We start from the raw sequence: 17,392 nt of genomic DNA, 5'->3' as shown, positions 1-17,392 counted from the left end.
TTCAGTACATCGTTTGACATGTTTCTACTGACTGTTACGGAACTTTTGGACATTTCGTCACGTTATAGTGGACGCGCTTTGTGACTTTGGAATTGTTTACCAAAGGCGCTAACCAAAGTAGCTAATTGGACATAAATAACGGACATTATCGAACAAATCAAGCATTTATTGTGGACCTGGGATTCCTAGGACTGCATTCTGATGAAGTTCATCAAAGGTAAGGAAACATTTATCATGTATTTTCTGGTTTCTGTTGACCCCAACATGGCGGCTAATTTGGCTATTGTTCTGAGCTCAGTCTCAGATTATTGCATGATTTGCTTTTTCCGTAAAGTTTTTTTGAAATCTGACAGCGGTTGCATTAAGGAGAGGTATATCTATAATTCCATGTGTATAACTTGTATTATCATCTACATTTATGATGAGTATTTCTGTTGAAACGATGTGGCTATGCAAAATCACTGGATGTTTTTGGAACTAATGAATGTAACGCGCCAATGCAAACTCAGATTTTTTGTTATAAATATGAACTTTATCAAACAAAACATGCATGTATTGTGTAACATGAAGTCCTATGAGTGTCATCTGATGAAGATCAAAGGTTAGTGATTCATTTTAGCTATATTTCAGCTTTTTGTGACTGCTATCTTTGGCTGGAAAAATGGCTGTGCTTATTGTGGTTTGGTCTGACCTAACATAATCGTTTGTAGTGCTTTCGCTGAAAAGCATATTTGAAATCGGACACTTTGGTGGGATTAACAACAAGATTACCTTTAAAATGGTATAAGACACATGTATGTTTGAGGAATTTTAATTATGGGATTTCTGTTGTTTGAATTTGGCGCCCTGCACTTTCACTGGCTGTTGTCATATCGATCCCGGTAGCGGGATACAGCCATAAGAAGTTTTAAAGTAGATGGCCCCAAATACAGTACTACAAGTGCATTCAGAAAGTATTCAGACCCCTTGACTTTTTCCACATTATGTAACATTACAGCCTTATTCTAAAATTAATTAAATTGTTTTCCCCCCTCAATCTACGCAAAATACCCCATAACGACAAAGCAAAAACAGGTTTAGAATTTTTTGCAAATGCATAAAATAAAAAATAAGTATTCTGACCCTTTACTCAGTACTTTGTTTAAGCACCTTTAGCAGCGATTACAGCCTCGATTCTTCTTCGGCGTGACACTACAAGCTTGGCACACCTGTATTTGGGGAGTTTCTCCCATTCTTCTCTGCAGATCCTCTCAAGCTCTGTCGGGTTGGATGGGGAATGTTGCTGCACAGCTATTTTCAGGTCTCTCCAGAGATGTTCGATCAGGTTCAAGTCCGGGCTCTGGCTGGGCCACTCAAGGACATTGAGACTTGTCCCGAAGCCACTCCCGCGTTGTCTTGGCTGTATGCTTAGGGTTGTTGTCCTGTTGGAAGGTGAACCTTCGCCCCAGTCTGAGGTCCTGAGCGCTCTGGACCTCAGACAGGGGCGAAGGTTCAAGTTCCAACAGAACAACGACCCTAAGCACACAGCCAAGACAACGCAGGAGTGGCTTCGGGACACGTCTCTGAATGTCCTTGAGCGGCCCAGCCAGAGCCTGGACTTGAATCCGATCGAAAATCCTCCAGACTGCCTTAATTTTGCCAGACCCCAGGAAGAGTAGCTGATGCCTTGGCAGCTGCTAATGGGGATCCATAATAAATATAAATACAAATCTCTGGAGAGACCTGAAAATAGCTGTGCAGCAATGCTCCCCATCCAATCTAACAGAGCTTGAGAGGATCTGCAGAGAGGAATGGAAACTCCACAAATACAGGTGTGCCAAACTTGTAGCGTCATACCCAAGAAGACTTGAGGCTGTAATCACTGCCAAAGGTGCTTAAACAAAGTACTGAGTAAAGGGTCTGAATACTTATGTATATATATATATATATATATATATATAACTGGGATATTTCAGTAATTAAACAAAAAAATACATTTGCAGAAATTTCTAAAAACCTGTTTTTGCTCCGTCATTATGGGGTATTGTGTGTAGATTGATGAGGGGGAAAAAACGATCTAATCCATTTTAGAATATTTTTTTTTTTACAATAAACAGTCTAAATCCTGTCTAAGCTATATGGATTTGGATAATTTTGCTATTTGATTTAGAATTTTAAAGACCCTTTGAAGCACCAATATTTATTTTCTTTTTTTAGAATATTTATTTTGGGCCTTACTGCTGTTAGCCCATACAAACGCATTGAATAACAGATTCACATGGAACATAGTCCCCCCCAAAAAATCTAAAGGAAGTTTGTTCTGAAGTGTTCGTCCTGAGAGATAAGAAATATCAGGAAATTGCATTTAACCCCTTATTTTTGGCACTAAACAGTCTCCAGATATACAGTACCAGTCAAAAGTTGACACCTACTCATTCAAGGGTTTTCTTTATATTTTACAATTTTCTACATTGTAGAATAATACTGAAGACATCAAAACTATGAAATAACACATATGGAAACAATGTTTAACAAATAAAAATATATTTTAGATTCTTCAAAGTAGCCACCCTTTGCCTTGACAGCTTTGCACACTCTTGGCATTCTCTCAACCAGCTTCACCTGGAATGCTTTTCCAACAGTTTTGAAAGAGTTCCCGCATATGCTGAGCACTTGTTGGCTTCTTTTCCTTCACTCTGCGGTCCAACTCATCCCAAACAATCTCAATTGGGTTGAGGTCGGATGATTGTGGAGGATAGGTCATCTGATGCAGCACTCCATCACTCTCCTTCTTGGTCAAATAGCCCTTACACAGCCTGGAGGTGTGTTGGGCCATTGTCCTGTTGAAAAACAAATGATAGTCCCACTAAGGGCAAACCAGATGGGATGGTGTATTGCTGCAGAATGCTGTGGTAGCCATGCTGGTTAAGTGTCATCAGCAAAGCACCCCAAACACCATCACACCTCCTCCTCCATGCTTCACGGTGGGAACCACACATGCAGAGATCATCTGTTCACGTACTCTGCATTTCACAGACACGGCGGTTGGAACTAAAAATCTCAAATTTGGACTCATCAGACCAAAGGACAGATTTCCACCGGTCTAATGTCCATTGCTCGTGTTTCTTGGCCCAAGCAAGTCTCTTCTTCTTACTGGTGTCCTTTAGTAGTGGTTTATTTGCAGCAATTTGACCATGAAGACCTGATTCACACAGTCTCCTCTGAACAGTTGATGTTGAGATGTGTCTGTTACTTGAACTCTGTGAAGCATTTATTTGGGCTGCAATCTGAGGTTCAATTAACTCTAATGAACTTTCCTGTGGTGGTCCTCATGTGAGCCAGTTTAATTCAGACGAGGCCTGAGGGCATCCGAGAGCAAAGCAACTGACATTTACATGTTCGTGAAAGTCTCAGCTTTCCACAGAGGGACGCTACAGACAGAAGTTGGCAGATCGGCTGTACCAACTTCAGACTAGTCACAAGATGTTTGTGGGGGTCGGAGAACACCATCGATTTCGTGAGAGTCTCATCTTTCCATAGAGGGGTCATAATAGTTTTGTAGGCCAACCCGTTCTGACGCTACAGACGACACTGTCTGTGTGGGTGGCCCATTTCAGATGGTCAAACGCGTCGGGATGCCTTCCACAAGCTTCCCACAACAAGTTGGGTGAAATTTGGCCCATTCCTCCTGACAGAGCTGGTGTCACTGAGTCAGGTTTGTACGCCTCCTTGCTCGTACATGATTTTTCAGTTCTGCCCACATATTTTCTATGGGATTGAGGTCAGGGCTTTGTGATGGCCACTCCAATACCTTGACTTTGTTGTCCTTAAGCCATTTTGCCACAACTTTGGAAGTATGCTTGGGGTCATTGTCCATTTGGAAGACCCATTTGTGACCAAGCTTTAACTTCCTGACTGATGTCTTGAGATGTTGCTTCAATATATCCACATCATTTTCCTACCTCATGATGCTATCTATTTTGTGAAGTGCACCAGTCCCTCCTGCAGCAAAGCACCCCCACAACATGATGCTGCCACCCCCGTGCTTCACGGTTGGGATGGTGTTCTTCGGCTTGCAAACCTCCCCCTTTTTCCTCCAAACATAACGATGGTCATTAGGGCCAAACAGTTCCATTTTTGTTTCATCAGACCAGAGGACATTTCTCCAAAAAGTATGATCTTTGTCCCCACGTGCAGTTGCAAACCTTAGTCTGGCTTTTATATGGCGGTTTTGGAGCAGTGGCTTCTTCCTTGCTGAGCGGCCTTTCAGGTTATGCCGATATAGGACTGGTTTTACTGTGGATTATAGATACTTTTGTACCCGTTTCCTCCAATATCTTCACATGGTCCTTTGCTGTTGTTCTGAGATTGATTTGCACTTTGGGCACCAAAGTACGTTCATCTCTAGGAGACAGAACGGGTCTCCTTCCTGAGCGGTATGACGGCTGCATGGTCCCATGGTGTTTACATACTTGCGTACTATTGCTTGTTCAGATGAACGTGGTACCTTCAGGCGTTTGGAAATTGCTCACAAGGATATATCAGACTTGTGGAGGTCTACAAGTTTTTCCTAACCACAACGTACCAGCCTAATCCTATCCATGACTACCAGCCTAACCATGACGTACCGTTGATGATCTCATGGTCCAGCAGCTCGGCCTGATGAGTGAAGATCTGTTCCTGGATCCTCCACAGAGTCCTCTTTATCTTCTCCCTCCGTGTGACCATGTAGGTCAGGTTACGCACCTGCAACACAACCAACACAATTTACAGACTCAAACCTCCCAAACATAATCCCCACAATATACACCTATTTTATCTCATCTTGTCATACACAACACAAACATGTGTAGGGTGACAATCTGGTCCTCTGTCTCTCGCTAAGTGTCTCCAGCTGCTGTCTGTCTAGTAGAGTAGTACTGTCAGTCAGTCTGTCTAGTAGAGTAGTACTGTCAGTCTGTCTGTCTAGTAGAGTAGTACTGTCAGTCAGTCTGTCTAGTAGAGTAGTACTGTCAGTCAGTCTGTCTAGTAGAGTAGTACTGTCAGTCTGTCTGTCTAGTAGAGTAGTACTGTCAGTCAGTCAGTCTGTCTAGTAGAGTAGTACTGTCAGTCAGTCTGTCTGTCTAGTAGAGTAGTACTGTCAGTCAGTCTGTCTAGTAGAGTAGTACTGTCAGTCAGTCTGTCTAGTAGAGTAGTACTGTCAGTCAGTCTGTCTAGTAGAGTAGTACTGTCAGTCAGTCTGTCTAGTAGAGTAGTACTGTCAGTCAGTCTGTCTAGTAGAGTAGTACTGTCAGTCAGTCTGTCTAGTAGAGTAGTACTGTCAGTCAGTCTGTCTAGTAGAGTAGTACTGTCAGTCAGTCTGTCTAGTAGAGTAGTACTGTCAGTCAGTCTGTCTAGTAAGAGTAGTACTGTCAGTCTGTCTAGTAGAGTAGTACTGTCAGTCAGTCTGTCTAGTAGAGTAGTACTGTCAGTCTGTCTAGTAGAGTAGTACCGTCAGTCTGTCTGTCTAGTAGAGTAGTACCGTCAGTCTGTCTGTCTAGTAGAGTAGTACTGTCAGTCAGTCTGTCTAGTAGAGTAGTACTGTCAGTCTGTCTGTCTAGTAGAGTAGTACCGTCAGTCAGTCTGTCTAGTAGAGTAGTACTGTCAGTCAGTCTGTCTAGTAGAGTAGTACTGTCAGTCAGTCTGTCTAGTAGAGTAGTACTGTCAGTCAGTCTGTCTAGTAGAGTAGTACCGTCAGTCAGTCAGCCTGTCTAGTAGAGTAGTACTGTCAGTCAGTCTGTCTAGTAGAGTAGTACTGTCAGTCAGTCTGTCTAGTAGAGTAGTACTGTCAGTCTGTCTGTCTAGTAGAGTAGTACTGTCAGTCAGTCTGTCTAGTAGAGTAGTACTGTCAGTCAGTCTGTCTAGTAGAGTAGTACCGTCAGTCAGTCAGTCTGTCTAGTAGAGTAGTACTGTCAGTCAGTCTGTCTAGTAGAGTAGTACCGTCAGTCAGTCAGCCTGTCTAGTAGAGTAGTACTGTCAGTCAGTCTGTCTAGTAGAGTAGTACTGTCAGTCTGTCTGTCTAGTAGAGTAGTACTGTCAGTCTGTCTGTCTAGTAGAGTAGTACTGTCAGTCAGTCTGTCTGTCTAGTAGAGTAGTACTGTCAGTCAGTCTGTCTAGTAGAGTGAGTACCGTCAGTCAGTCAGCCTGTCTAGTAGAGTAGTACTGTCAGTAGTACTGTCAGTCAGTCTGTCTAGTAGAGTAGTACTGTCAGTCTGTCTGTCTAGTAGAGTAGTACTGTCAGTCTGTCTGTCTAGTAGAGTAGTACCGTCAGTCTGTCTGTCTAGTAGAGTAGTACTGTCAGTCAGTCTGTCTAGTAGAGTAGTACTGTCAGTCTGTCTGTCTAGTAGAGTAGTACCGTCAGTCAGTCTGTCTAGTAGAGTAGTACCGTCAGTCAGTCTGTCTAGTAGAGTAGTACTGTCAGTCAGTCTGTCTAGTAGAGTAGTACTGTCAGTCAGTCTGTCTAGTAGAGTAGTACCGTCAGTCAGTCAGTCTGTCTATTAGAGTAGTACCGTCAGTCTGTCTGTCTAGTAGAGTAGTACCGTCAGTCTGTCTGTCTAGTAGAGTAGTACCGTCAGTCAGTCTGTCTAGTAGAGTAGTACTGTCAGTCTGTCTAGTAGAGTAGTACCGTCAGTCAGTCTGTCTAGTAGAGTAGTACTGTCAGTCAGTCTGTCTAGTAGAGTAGTACTGTCAGTCAGTCTGTCTAGTAGAGTAGTACCGTCAGTCAGTCAGTCTGTCTAGTAGAGTAGTACCGTCAGTCAGTCAGTCTGTCTAGTAGAGTAGTACCGTCAGTCAGTCAGTCTGTCTAGTAGAGTAGTACCGTCAGTCAGTCAGTCTGTCTAGTAGAGTAGTACTGTCAGTCAGTCTGTCTAGTAGAGTAGTACTGTCAGTCAGTCTGTCTAGTAGAGTAGTACTGTCAGTCAGTCTGTCTAGTAGAGTAGTACTGTCAGTCTGTCTTTCTAGTAGAGTAGTACTGTCAGTCAGTCTGTCTAGTAGAGTAGTACTGTCAGTCTGTCTGTCTAGTAGAGTAGTACCGTCAGTCTGTCTGTCTAGTAGAGTAGTACCGTCAGTCAGTCTGTCTAGTAGAGTAGTACTGTCAGTCTGTCTGTCTAGTAGAGTAGTACTGTCAGTCAGTCTGTCTAGTAGAGTAGTACTGTCAGTCAGTCTGTCTAGTAGAGTAGTACCGTCAGTCAGTCAGTCTGTCTAGTAGAGTAGTACTGTCAGTCAGTCAGTCTGTCTAGTAGAGTAGTACCGTCAGTCAGTCTGTCTAGTAGAGTAGTACTGTCAGTCTGTCTGTCTAGTAGAGTAGTACTGTCAGTCAGTCAGTCTGTCTAGTAGAGTAGTACTGTCAGTCAGTCTGTCTAGTAGAGTAGTACCGTCAGTCAGTCAGTCTAGTAGAGTAGTACTGTCAGTCAGTCTGTCTAGTAGAGTAGTACTGTCAGTCAGTCTGTCTAGTAGAGTAGTACTGTCAGTCAGTCTGTCTAGTAGAGTAGTACTGTCAGTCAGTCAGTCTGTCTAGTAGAGTAGTACTGTCAGTCTGTCTGTCTAGTAGAGTAGTACTGTCAGTCAGTCAGTCTGTCTAGTAGAGTAGTACTGTCAGTCAGTCTGTCTAGTAGAGTAGTACTGTCAGTCTGCCTGTCTAGTAGAGTAGTACTGTCAGTCAGTCTGTCTAGTAGAGTAGTACTGTCAGTCAGTCTGTCTAGTAGAGTAGTACCGTCAGTCAGTCAGTCTGTCTAGTAGAGTAGTACTGTCAGTCAGCCTGTCTAGTAGAGTAGTACCGTCAGTCAGTCAGTCTGTCTAGTAGAGTAGTACTGTCAGTCTGCCTGTCTAGTAGAGTAGTACTGTCAGTCTGTCTGCAACAGGAAGGGGAAGTAGAACCTACCCTCTCCAGATCCTGGCGGAGGTGAGTGAACAGCTGTAGGCGGTGGAGGAGGACATCATGCTCTCTCCTCGCCAGACTCTCCTCCTCCTCCTTCTGGGGGGTCAGCAACGGCTGGCTGTGATTGGCTCGGCGCTTCAGCTTCCAGTACTGATACAGGAAGTCTACTGTTTCCGGGGGCAACTGCAGGTGATTGGCTACCTCCTTAACGTCAACAAACTGGTAGAACTCCTCCTCCAGCTGCTGCAGTTTGATCTGACGCAGGTTCACCGCCTGCTGGTTCACCGCCTGCTGGTTCACCCTGCTCTCCTCCTTGGGGGCTGGAACTTCATCACCTCTGACTCTGTCACTCTTCCGCCACTTATTGTCTCTGGCCCCCTCCTTTCCCTCCTCCCCCTCTCCGTCCTGTCCTCCCTTCAGACCGGAGTGTTTGGGGCAAAAGGATTTGAACTTGACCTCATCCTGCTCTGTCAGGATGGTGTTCATCTCCAGGCTCTGTAAGGCACAGCTCACATGGAACGCTGTCCGACAGCTCTTAGCTGAACACTGAGGGAATACAGAGAGAGTTACAGCTCTCAGCTGAACACTGAGGGAATACAGAGAGAGTTACAGCTCTCAGCTGAACACTGAGGGAATACAGAGATTTACAACTCTCAGCTGAACACTGGGGGAATACAGAGAGAGTTACAGCTCTCAGCTGAACACTGAGGGAATGCAGAGATTTACAACTCTCAGCTGAACACTGGGGGAATACAGAGAGAGTTACAGCTCTCAGCTGAACACTGAGGGAATGCAGAGATTTACAACTCTCAGCTGAACACTGAGGGAATACAGAGATTTACAACTCTCAGCTGAACACTGGGGGAATACAGAGAGAGTTACAGCTCTCAGCTGAACACTGAGGGAATGCAGAGATTTACAACTCTCAGCTGAACACTGAGGGAATACAGAGAGAGTTACAGCTCTCAGCTGAACACTGAGGGAATGCAGAGATTTACAACTCTCAGCTGAACACTGAGGGAATACAGAGATTTACAACTCTCAGCTGAACACTGGGGGAATACAGAGAGAGTTACAGCTCTCAGCTGAACACTGAGGGAATGCAGAGATTTACAACTCTCAGCTGAACACTGAGGGAATACAGAGAGAGTTACAGCTCTCAGCTGAACACTGAGGGAATACAGAGAGAGTTACAGCTCTCAGCTGAACACTGAGGGAATACAGAGAGAGTTACAGCTCTCAGCTGAACACTGAGGGAATACAGAGAGAGTTACAACTCTTAGCTGAACACTGAGGGAATGCAGAGAGAGAGGATTGTTGAGGTAACTACCAGGTAGAAAGCCTTCTCAATGCAGTAGCTACATAGCTCCAGTGTCCGTGTGTACCTGTATACAGGCTCCAGTCTGGTCTTTACAGAGACAGCAGGTCAGAGCCCATCTGTTACTGGGGATGTGGGACATGTTGGTGATCGGCTCCATCTTCTCTGGGTTCCCAATGCTCACCTACACACACACAATCATTAGACAATACACTCCTTGCCAAAATGTGAAAGTCCCCTTTATGCAACCATCATTGAAACACTAGGATAGTATCACTTTATAATTTCAAGCCTCCTTGATGAGACCGCATACCAGGATAGGCTTGGACAAAGACATATGATTGGACAGACCATATAGACTTGGGGGTCAGAGGTTAGGGTTCATCACCTCGGGGATCCACAGGGCACAGCTGACGTGAACCCACTTTGTTCCGCTGCGGGTGGGTTTCATGGCCCCGCCCTTCTTGGGGCAGAGTTGGCATTTTGGCAAGATGCCGAGGTCACAGGTCCGACACAGCCAGCTTCCCTTTGGCACCTTCAGAATCCCATAACACGCCTGGAACACAGAACATAACCACTAGGTTAGAGTGATGGGCCAGTAACCGAAAGGTTGCTGGATCGAATCCCCGAGCTGACAAGGTAAACAGCTGTTGTTCTGCCCCTGAACAAGGCAGTTAACCCATTGTTCCCCGGGAGCCGAAGACGTGGATGTTGATTAAGGCAGCTCCCTGCACCTCTCTGATTCAGAGGGGTTGGGTTAAATGAGGAAGACGTGGATGTTGATTAAGGCAGCTCCCCGCACCTCTCTGATTCAGAGGGGTTGGGTTAAATGAGGAAGACGTGGATGTTGATTAAGGCAGCCCCCCCTCACCTCTCTGATTCAGAGGGGTTGGGTTAAATGAGGAAGACGTGGATGTTGATTAAGGCAGCCCCCCCACCTCTCTGATTCAGAGGGGTTGGGTTAAATGAGGAAGACGTGGATGTTGATTAAGGCAGCCCCCCCACCTCTCTGATTCAGAGGGGTTTTAGGCATTCAGTTGTATAACTGGCTAGGATATCCCCCTTCCCCTTTCCTTAGAAGACTCCTGGAACTGTCACGTATACTCCCTCTCCGGCCTCTAGGTCATCAGGCTGCTGATTATCCCGCACACCTGTCACCATCGTCTCATGCACCAGCGCCTCATGACACTCACCTGGACTCCATCACCTCCTTGATTATCTTCCCTGTATCTGTCCCTCACCTGGACTCCATCACCTCCTTGATTATCTTCCCTGTATCTGTCTCTCACCTGGACTCCATCACCTCCTTGATTATCTTCCCTGTATCTGTCTCTCACCTGGACTCCATCACCTCCTTGATTATCTTCCCTGTATCTGTCCCTCACCTGGACTCCATCACCTCCTTGATTATCTTCCCTGTATCTGTCCCTCACCTGGACTCCATCACCTCCTTGATTATCTTCCCTGTATCTGTCTCTCACCTGGACTCCATCACCTCCTTGATTATCTTCCCTGTATCTGTCTCTCACCTGGACTCCATCACCTCCTTGATTATCTTCCCTGTATCTGTCCCTCACCTGGACTCCATCACCTCCTTGATTATCTTCCCTGTATCTGTCTCTCACCTGGACTCCATCACCTCCTTGATTATCTTCCCTGTATCTGTCCCTCACCTGGACTCCATCACCTCCTTGATTATCTTCCCTGTATCTGTCTCTCACCTGGACTCCATCACCTCCTTGATTATCTTCCCTGTATCTGTCCCTCACCTGGACTCCATCACCTCCTTGATTATCTTCCCTGTATCTGTCCCTCACCTGGACTCCATCACCTCCTTGATTATCTTCCCTGTATCTGTCCCTCACCTGGACTCCATCACCTCCTTGATTATCTTCCCTGTATCTGTCCCTCACCTGGACTCCATCACCTCCTTGATTATCTTCCCTGTATCTGTCTCTCACCTGGACTCCATCACCTCCTTGATTATCTTCCCTGTATCTGTCTCTCACCTGGACTCCATCACCTCCTTGATTATCTTCCCTGTATCTGTCCCTCCCCTTGGCTCTTTCCTCAGGTGTAATTGACTCTGTTTCATGTCGGTGCGTTGTTTGTGCTTTGTGTTGCTTTAATTTATTAAAACATTCACTCCCTGAACTTGCTTCCCGACTCTCAGCGCACATCGTTACAGGAACACAGAACATGCCTGGAACAATACTGATATAACATGACTGGAACACAGAACATAATAACACACCTATAACATACATGATTTATCATGTCTATTTTTTTGTACAGATGAACGTGGTACCTTAGGCGTTTGGAAATTGCTCCCAAGTATGAACCAGACATGTGGAGGTCTACAATTTTTTTTCTGAGGTGTTGGCTGATCTTTTTGAATGTCCCATGATGTCAAGCAAAGAGGCCTTTGAAGGTAGGCCTTGACATACCTCCAATTGACTCAAATGATGTCAATTAGCCTATCGGAAGCTTCTAAAGCCATGACATAATTTTCGGGAATTTTCCAAGCTGTTTAACCTGTTTGGGCTAGGGGGCAGCATTTTCACGCTTGGATGAAAAGCGTGCCCAGAGTAAACTGCCTGCTACTCAGTCCCAGTTGCTAATATATGCATAGTATTAGTAGATTTGGATATAAAACACTCTGAAGTTTCTAAAACTATTTGAATGATGTCTGTGAGTATAACAGAATTCATATGGCAGGCGAAAACCTGAGAAAAATCCAACCAGGAAGTGGGAAATCTGAGGTTTGTAGTTTTTCAACTCTTGGCCTATCGAATACACAGTGTCTATGGGGTCATATTGCACTTCCTAAGGCTTCCACTAGATGTCAACAGTCTTTAGAACCTTGTTTGATGCATCTACTGTGAAGTGGGGGCGAATGAGAGGGGATTGAGTAAGGTTTCTGCCAGAGTGCCATGAGCTGACCATGTGCGTTCACGTGAGAGTTAGCTTGAGTTCCATTGCATTTCTAAAGACAAAGGAATTCTCTGGTTAGACAGGATTGAAGATTTATTTTAAAAACATCCTAAAGATTGATTCTATACTTCGTTTGACATGTTTCTACGGACTGTAACGGAACTTTTTGACTTTTCGTCTGCTCCTAGTGATCGCGCGTCATGAATTTGGATTACTGGGCTAAACGCGCTAACAAAAAGGAGGTATTTGGACATAAAGATGAACTTTACACGTTCCAGTTTCAACTGTTCTGCCTGCGGCTATGGAACCCTGACCTGTCCACCGGACGTGCTACCTGTCCCAGACCTGCTGTTTTCAACTCTCTAGAGACCGCAGGAGCGGTAGATATACTCTGAATGATCGGCTATGAAAAGCCAACTGACATTTTCTCCTAATTATTATTTGACCATGCTGGTCATTTATGAACATTTGAACATCTTGGCCATGTTCTGTTATAATCTCCACCCGGCACAGCCAGAAGAGGACTGGCCACCCCTCATAGCCTGGTTCCTCTCTAGGTTTCTTCCTAGGTTTTGGCCTTTCTAGGGAGTTTTTCCTAGCCGCTGTGCTTCTACACCTGCATTGCTTGCTGTTTGGGGTTTTAGGCTGGGTTTCTGTACAGCACTTCGAGATATTAGCTGATGTACGAAGGGCTATATAAAATAAACTTGATTTGATTTGCTTAATGTGAGTCTGGAAGGAGAGTTTACAGTCTAACCAGACACCTAGGTATTTATAGTTGTCCACATATTACAAGTCAGAACCGTCCAGGGTAGTGATGCTAGACAGGCGGGCAGGTGCGGGCAGCAATCGGTTGAAGAGCATACATTTAGTTTTACTTGCATTTAAGAGCAGTTGGAGGCCATGGAAGGAGTGTTATGGCGTTGAAGCTCGTTTGGAGGTTTGTTAGCACAGTGTCCAAAGAAGGGCCAGAAGTATACAGAATGGTGTCGTCTGCGTAGAGGTGGATCAGAGAATCACCAGCAGCAAGAGCGACATCATTGATATATACAGAGAAGAGAGTCGGCCCATGAATTGAACCCTGTGGCACCCCCATAGAGACTGCTAGAGGTCCGGACAACAGGCCCTCCGATTTGACACACTGAAGTCTGTCTGAGAAATAGCTAGTGAACCAAACGAGGCAGTCATTAGAGAAACCAAGGCTGTTGAGTCTGCCGATAAGAATACGGTGATTGACAGAGTCGAAAGCCTTGGCCAGGTTGATGAAGACGGCTGCACAGTACTGTCTTTTATCGATGGCGGTTATGATATCGTTTAGGACCTTGAGCGTGGCTGAGGTGCACCCATGACAAGCTCGGAAACCAGATTGCATAGCGGAGAAGGTACGGTGGGATTTGAAATGGTTGGTGATCTGTTTATTAACTTGGCTTTCGAAGACTTCAGAAAGGCAGGGCAGGATGGATATCGGTCTATAACAATTTGGGTCTAGAGTGTCTCCCCCTTTGAAGAGGGGGATGACCGGGGCCGCTTTCCAATCTTTAGGAATCTCAGATGATACTAAAAGAGAGGTTGAACAGGCTAGTAATAGGGGTTGCAACAATTGCGGCAGATCATTTTAGAAAGAGAGGGTCCAGATTGTCTAGCTCGGCTGATTTGTAGGGGTCCAGATTTTGCAGCTCTTTCAGGACATCAGCTGTTTGGATTTGGGTGGAGGAGAAGCTCGGGGGGAGGGGGGGGGGGGCAGTTGCTGTGGGGGGTGCAGAGTTGTTGACCGGGGTCGGGGTAACCAGGTGGAAAGCATGGCCAGCCGTAGAGAAATGCTGATTGAAATTCTCAATTATTGTGGATTTATCGGTGGTGACAGTGTTTCCTAGCCTCAGTGCAGTGGGCAGCTGGGAGGAGGTGACAGTGTTTCCTAGCCTCAGTGCAGTGGGCAGCTGGGAGGAGGTGACAGTGTTTCCTAGCCTCAGTGCAGTGGGCAGCTGGGAGGAGGTGACAGTGTTTCCTAGCCTCAGTGCAGTGGGCAGCTGGGAGGAGGTGACAGTGTTTCCTAGCCTCAGTGCAGTGGGCAGCTGGGAGGAGGTGACAGTGTTTCCTAGCCTCAGTGCAGTGGGCAGCTGGGAGGAGGTGACAGTGTTTCCTAGCCTCGGTGCAGTGGGCAGCTGGGAGGAGGTGACAGTGTTTCCTAGCCTCGGTGCAGTGGGCAGCTGGGAGGAGGTGACAGTGTTTCCTAGCCTCGGTGCAGTGGGCAGCTGGGAGGAGGTGACAGTGTTTCCTAGCCTCGGTGCAGTGGGCAGCTGGGAGGAGGTGACAGTGTTTCCTAGCCTCGGTGCAGTGGGCAGCTGGGAGGAGGTGACAGTGTTTCCTAGCCTCGGTGCAGTGGGCAGCTGGGAGGAGGTGACAGTGTTTCCTAGCCTCGGTGCAGTGGGCAGCTGGGAGGAGGTGACAGTGTTTCCTAGCCTCGGTGCAGTGGGCAGCTGGGAGGAGGTGACAGTGTTTCCTAGCCTCGGTGCAGTGGGCAGCTGGGAGGAGGTGACAGTGTTTCCTAGCCTCGGTGCAGTGGGCAGGTGACAGTGTTTCCTAGCCTCAGTGCAGTGGGCAGCTGACAGTGTTTCCTAGCCTCAGTGCAGTGGGCAGCTGGGAGGAGGTGACAGTGTTTCCTAGCCTCAGTGCAGTGGGCAGCTGGGAGGAGGTGACAGTGTTTCCTAGCCTCAGTGCAGTGGGCAGCTGGGAGGAGGTGACAGTGTTTCCTAGCCTCAGTGCAGTGGGCAGCTAGGAGGAGGTGACAGTGTTTCCTAGCCTCAGTGCAGTGGGCAGCTGGGAGGAGGTGACAGTGTTTCCTAGCCTCAGTGCAGTGGGCAGCTGGGAGGAGGTGACAGTGTTTCCTAGCCTCGGTGCAGTGGGCAGCTGGGAGGAGGTGACAGTGTTTCCTAGCCTCGGTGCAGTGGGCAGCTGGGAGGAGGTGACAGTGTTTCCTAGCCTCGGTGCAGTGGGCAGCTGGGAGGAGGTGACAGTGTTTCCTAGCCTCGGTGCAGTGGGCAGCTGGGAGGAGGTGACAGTGTTTCCTAGCCTCGGTGCAGTGGGCAGCTGGGAGGAGGTGACAGTGTTTCCTAGCCTCGGTGCAGTGGGCAGCTGGGAGGAGGTGACAGTGTTTCCTAGCCTCGGTGCAGTGGGCAGCTGGGAGGAGGTGACAGTGTTTCCTAGCCTCGGTGCAGTGGGCAGCTGGGAGGAGGTGACAGTGTTTCCTAGCCTCGGTGCAGTGGGCAGCTGGGAGGAGGTGACAGTGTTTCCTAGCCTCGGTGCAGTGGGCAGGTGACAGTGTTTCCTAGCCTCAGTGCAGTGGGCAGCTGGGAGGAGGTGACAGTGTTTCCTAGCCTCAGTGCAGTGGGCAGCTGGGAGGAGGTGACAGTGTTTCCTAGCCTCAGTGCAGTGGGCAGCTGGGAGGAGGTGACAGTGTTTCCTAGCCTCAGTGCAGTGGGCAGCTGGGAGGAGGTGACAGTGTTTCCTAGCCTCAGTGCAGTGGGCAGCTGGGAGGAGGTGACAGTGTTTCCTAGCCTCAGTGCAGTGGGCAGCTGGGAGGAGGTGACAGTGTTTCCTAGCCTCAGGTGCAGTGGGCAGCTGGGAGGAGGTGACAGTGTTTCCTAGCCTCAGTGCAGTGGGCAGCTGGGAGGAGGTGACAGTGTTTCCTAGCCTCAGTGCAGTGGGCAGCTGGGAGGAGGTGACAGTGTTTCCTAGCCTCAGTGCAGTGGGCAGCTGGGAGGAGGTGACAGTGTTTCCTAGCCTCAGTGCAGTGGGCAGCTGGGAGGAGGTGACAGTGTTTCCTAGCCTCAGTGCAGTGGGCAGCTGGGAGGAGGTGACAGTGTTTCCTAGCCTCAGTGCAGTGGGCAGCTGGGAGGAGGTGACATTGTTTCCTAGCCTCATTGCAGTGGGCAGCTGGGAGGAGGTGACAGCGTTTCCTAGCCTCAGTGCAGTGGGCAGCTGGGAGGAGGTGACAGCGTTTCCTAGCCTCAGTGCAGTGGGCAGCTGGGAGGAGGTGACAGCGTTTCCTAGCCTCAGTGCAGTGGGCAGCTGGGAGGAGGTGACAGCGTTTCCTAGCCTCAGTGCAGTGGGCAGCTGGGAGGAGGTGACAGCGTTTCCTAGCCTCAGTGCAGTGGGCAGCTGGGAGGAGGTGACAGCGTTTCCTAGCCTCAGTGCAGTGGGCAGCTGGGAGGAGGTGACAGCGTTTCCTAGCCTCAGTGCAGTGGGCAGCTGGGAGGAGGTGACAGCGTTTCCTAGCCTCAGTGCAGTGGGCAGCTGGGAGGAGGTGACAGTGTTTCCTAGCCTCAGTGCAGTGGGCAGCTGGGAGGAGGTGACAGTGTTTCCTAGCCTCAGTGCAGTGGGCAGCTGGGAGGAGGTGAGTGTTTCCTAGCCTCAGTGCAGTGGGCAGCTGGGAGGAGGTGACAGTGTTTCCTAGCCTCAGTGCAGTGGGCAGCTGGGAGGAGGTGACAGTGTTTCCTAGCCTCAGTGCAGTGGGCAGCTGGGAGGAGGTGACAGTGTTTCCTAGCCTCAGTGCAGTGGGCAGCTGGGAGGAGGTGACAGTGTTTCCTAGCCTCAGTGCAGTGGGCAGCTGGGAGGAGGTGACAGTGTTTCCTAGCCTCAGTGCAGTGGGCAGCTGGGAGGAGGTGCTCTTAATCTCCATGGACTTTGCAGTGTCCCAAAACTTTTTGGAATTAGAGCTGCAGGATGCAAAAGTCTGTTTGAAAAAGCTAGCCTTAGCTTTCCTAACTGACTGTGTATTGGTTCCTGACTTCCCTGAAAAGTTGAATATCGCGGGGACTATTCGAAGCTATTGCAGTATGCCACAGAATATTTTTGTGCTGGTCAAGGGCAGTCAGGTCTGGAGTGAACCAAGGGCTATATCTGTTCTTAGATCTACATTTTTTGAATGGGGCATGCTTATTTAAGATGGTGAGGAAAGCACTTTTAAAGAACAACCAGGCATCCTTTACTGATGGGATGAGGTCAGTATCCTTCCAGGATACCCCGGCAAGGTCGATTAGAAAGGCCTGCTCGCTGAAGTGTTTTAGGGAGCGTTTGACAGTGATGAGCGGTGGTCGTTTGACCGCAGACCCATTACGGACGCAGGCAATGAGGCAGTGATCGCTGAGATCCTGATTGAAAACAGCAGAGGTGTATTTGGAGGGCAAGTTGGTCAGGATGATATCTATGAGGGTGCCCATGTTTACGGATTTAGGGTTGTCCCTGGT

General features: G+C 47.8%; 1 protein-coding gene across 3 annotated transcripts in view; it reads right to left on the bottom strand.

Annotated features, from left to right (window-relative positions):
• The window catches only part of LOC120043079 (protein Jade-1-like), an 89,024-nt gene that overhangs the window by 17,139 nt on the left and 54,493 nt on the right, over positions 1-17,392 (bottom strand). For all 3 annotated transcript variants that reach the window (XM_038987803.1, XM_038987802.1, XM_038987804.1), the window contains exons 7-10: positions 9,601-9,768; positions 9,280-9,396; positions 7,898-8,440; positions 4,608-4,725 (exon numbers count right to left, since the gene is read on the bottom strand). In XM_038987803.1, the coding sequence (XP_038843731.1) occupies positions 4,608-4,725; positions 7,898-8,440; positions 9,280-9,396; positions 9,601-9,768 (946 nt within the window). The remainder of the gene's footprint in view (positions 1-4,607; positions 4,726-7,897; positions 8,441-9,279; positions 9,397-9,600; positions 9,769-17,392) is intronic.

This window comes from Salvelinus namaycush, unplaced genomic scaffold (assembly GCF_016432855.1).
Source record: "Salvelinus namaycush isolate Seneca unplaced genomic scaffold, SaNama_1.0 Scaffold86, whole genome shotgun sequence".
NCBI classification, from domain to species: domain Eukaryota; kingdom Metazoa; phylum Chordata; class Actinopteri; order Salmoniformes; family Salmonidae; genus Salvelinus; species Salvelinus namaycush.
The sequence above is the reverse complement of the archived record's forward strand: the minus strand, read 5'-3'. Positions and strand labels throughout refer to the sequence as shown.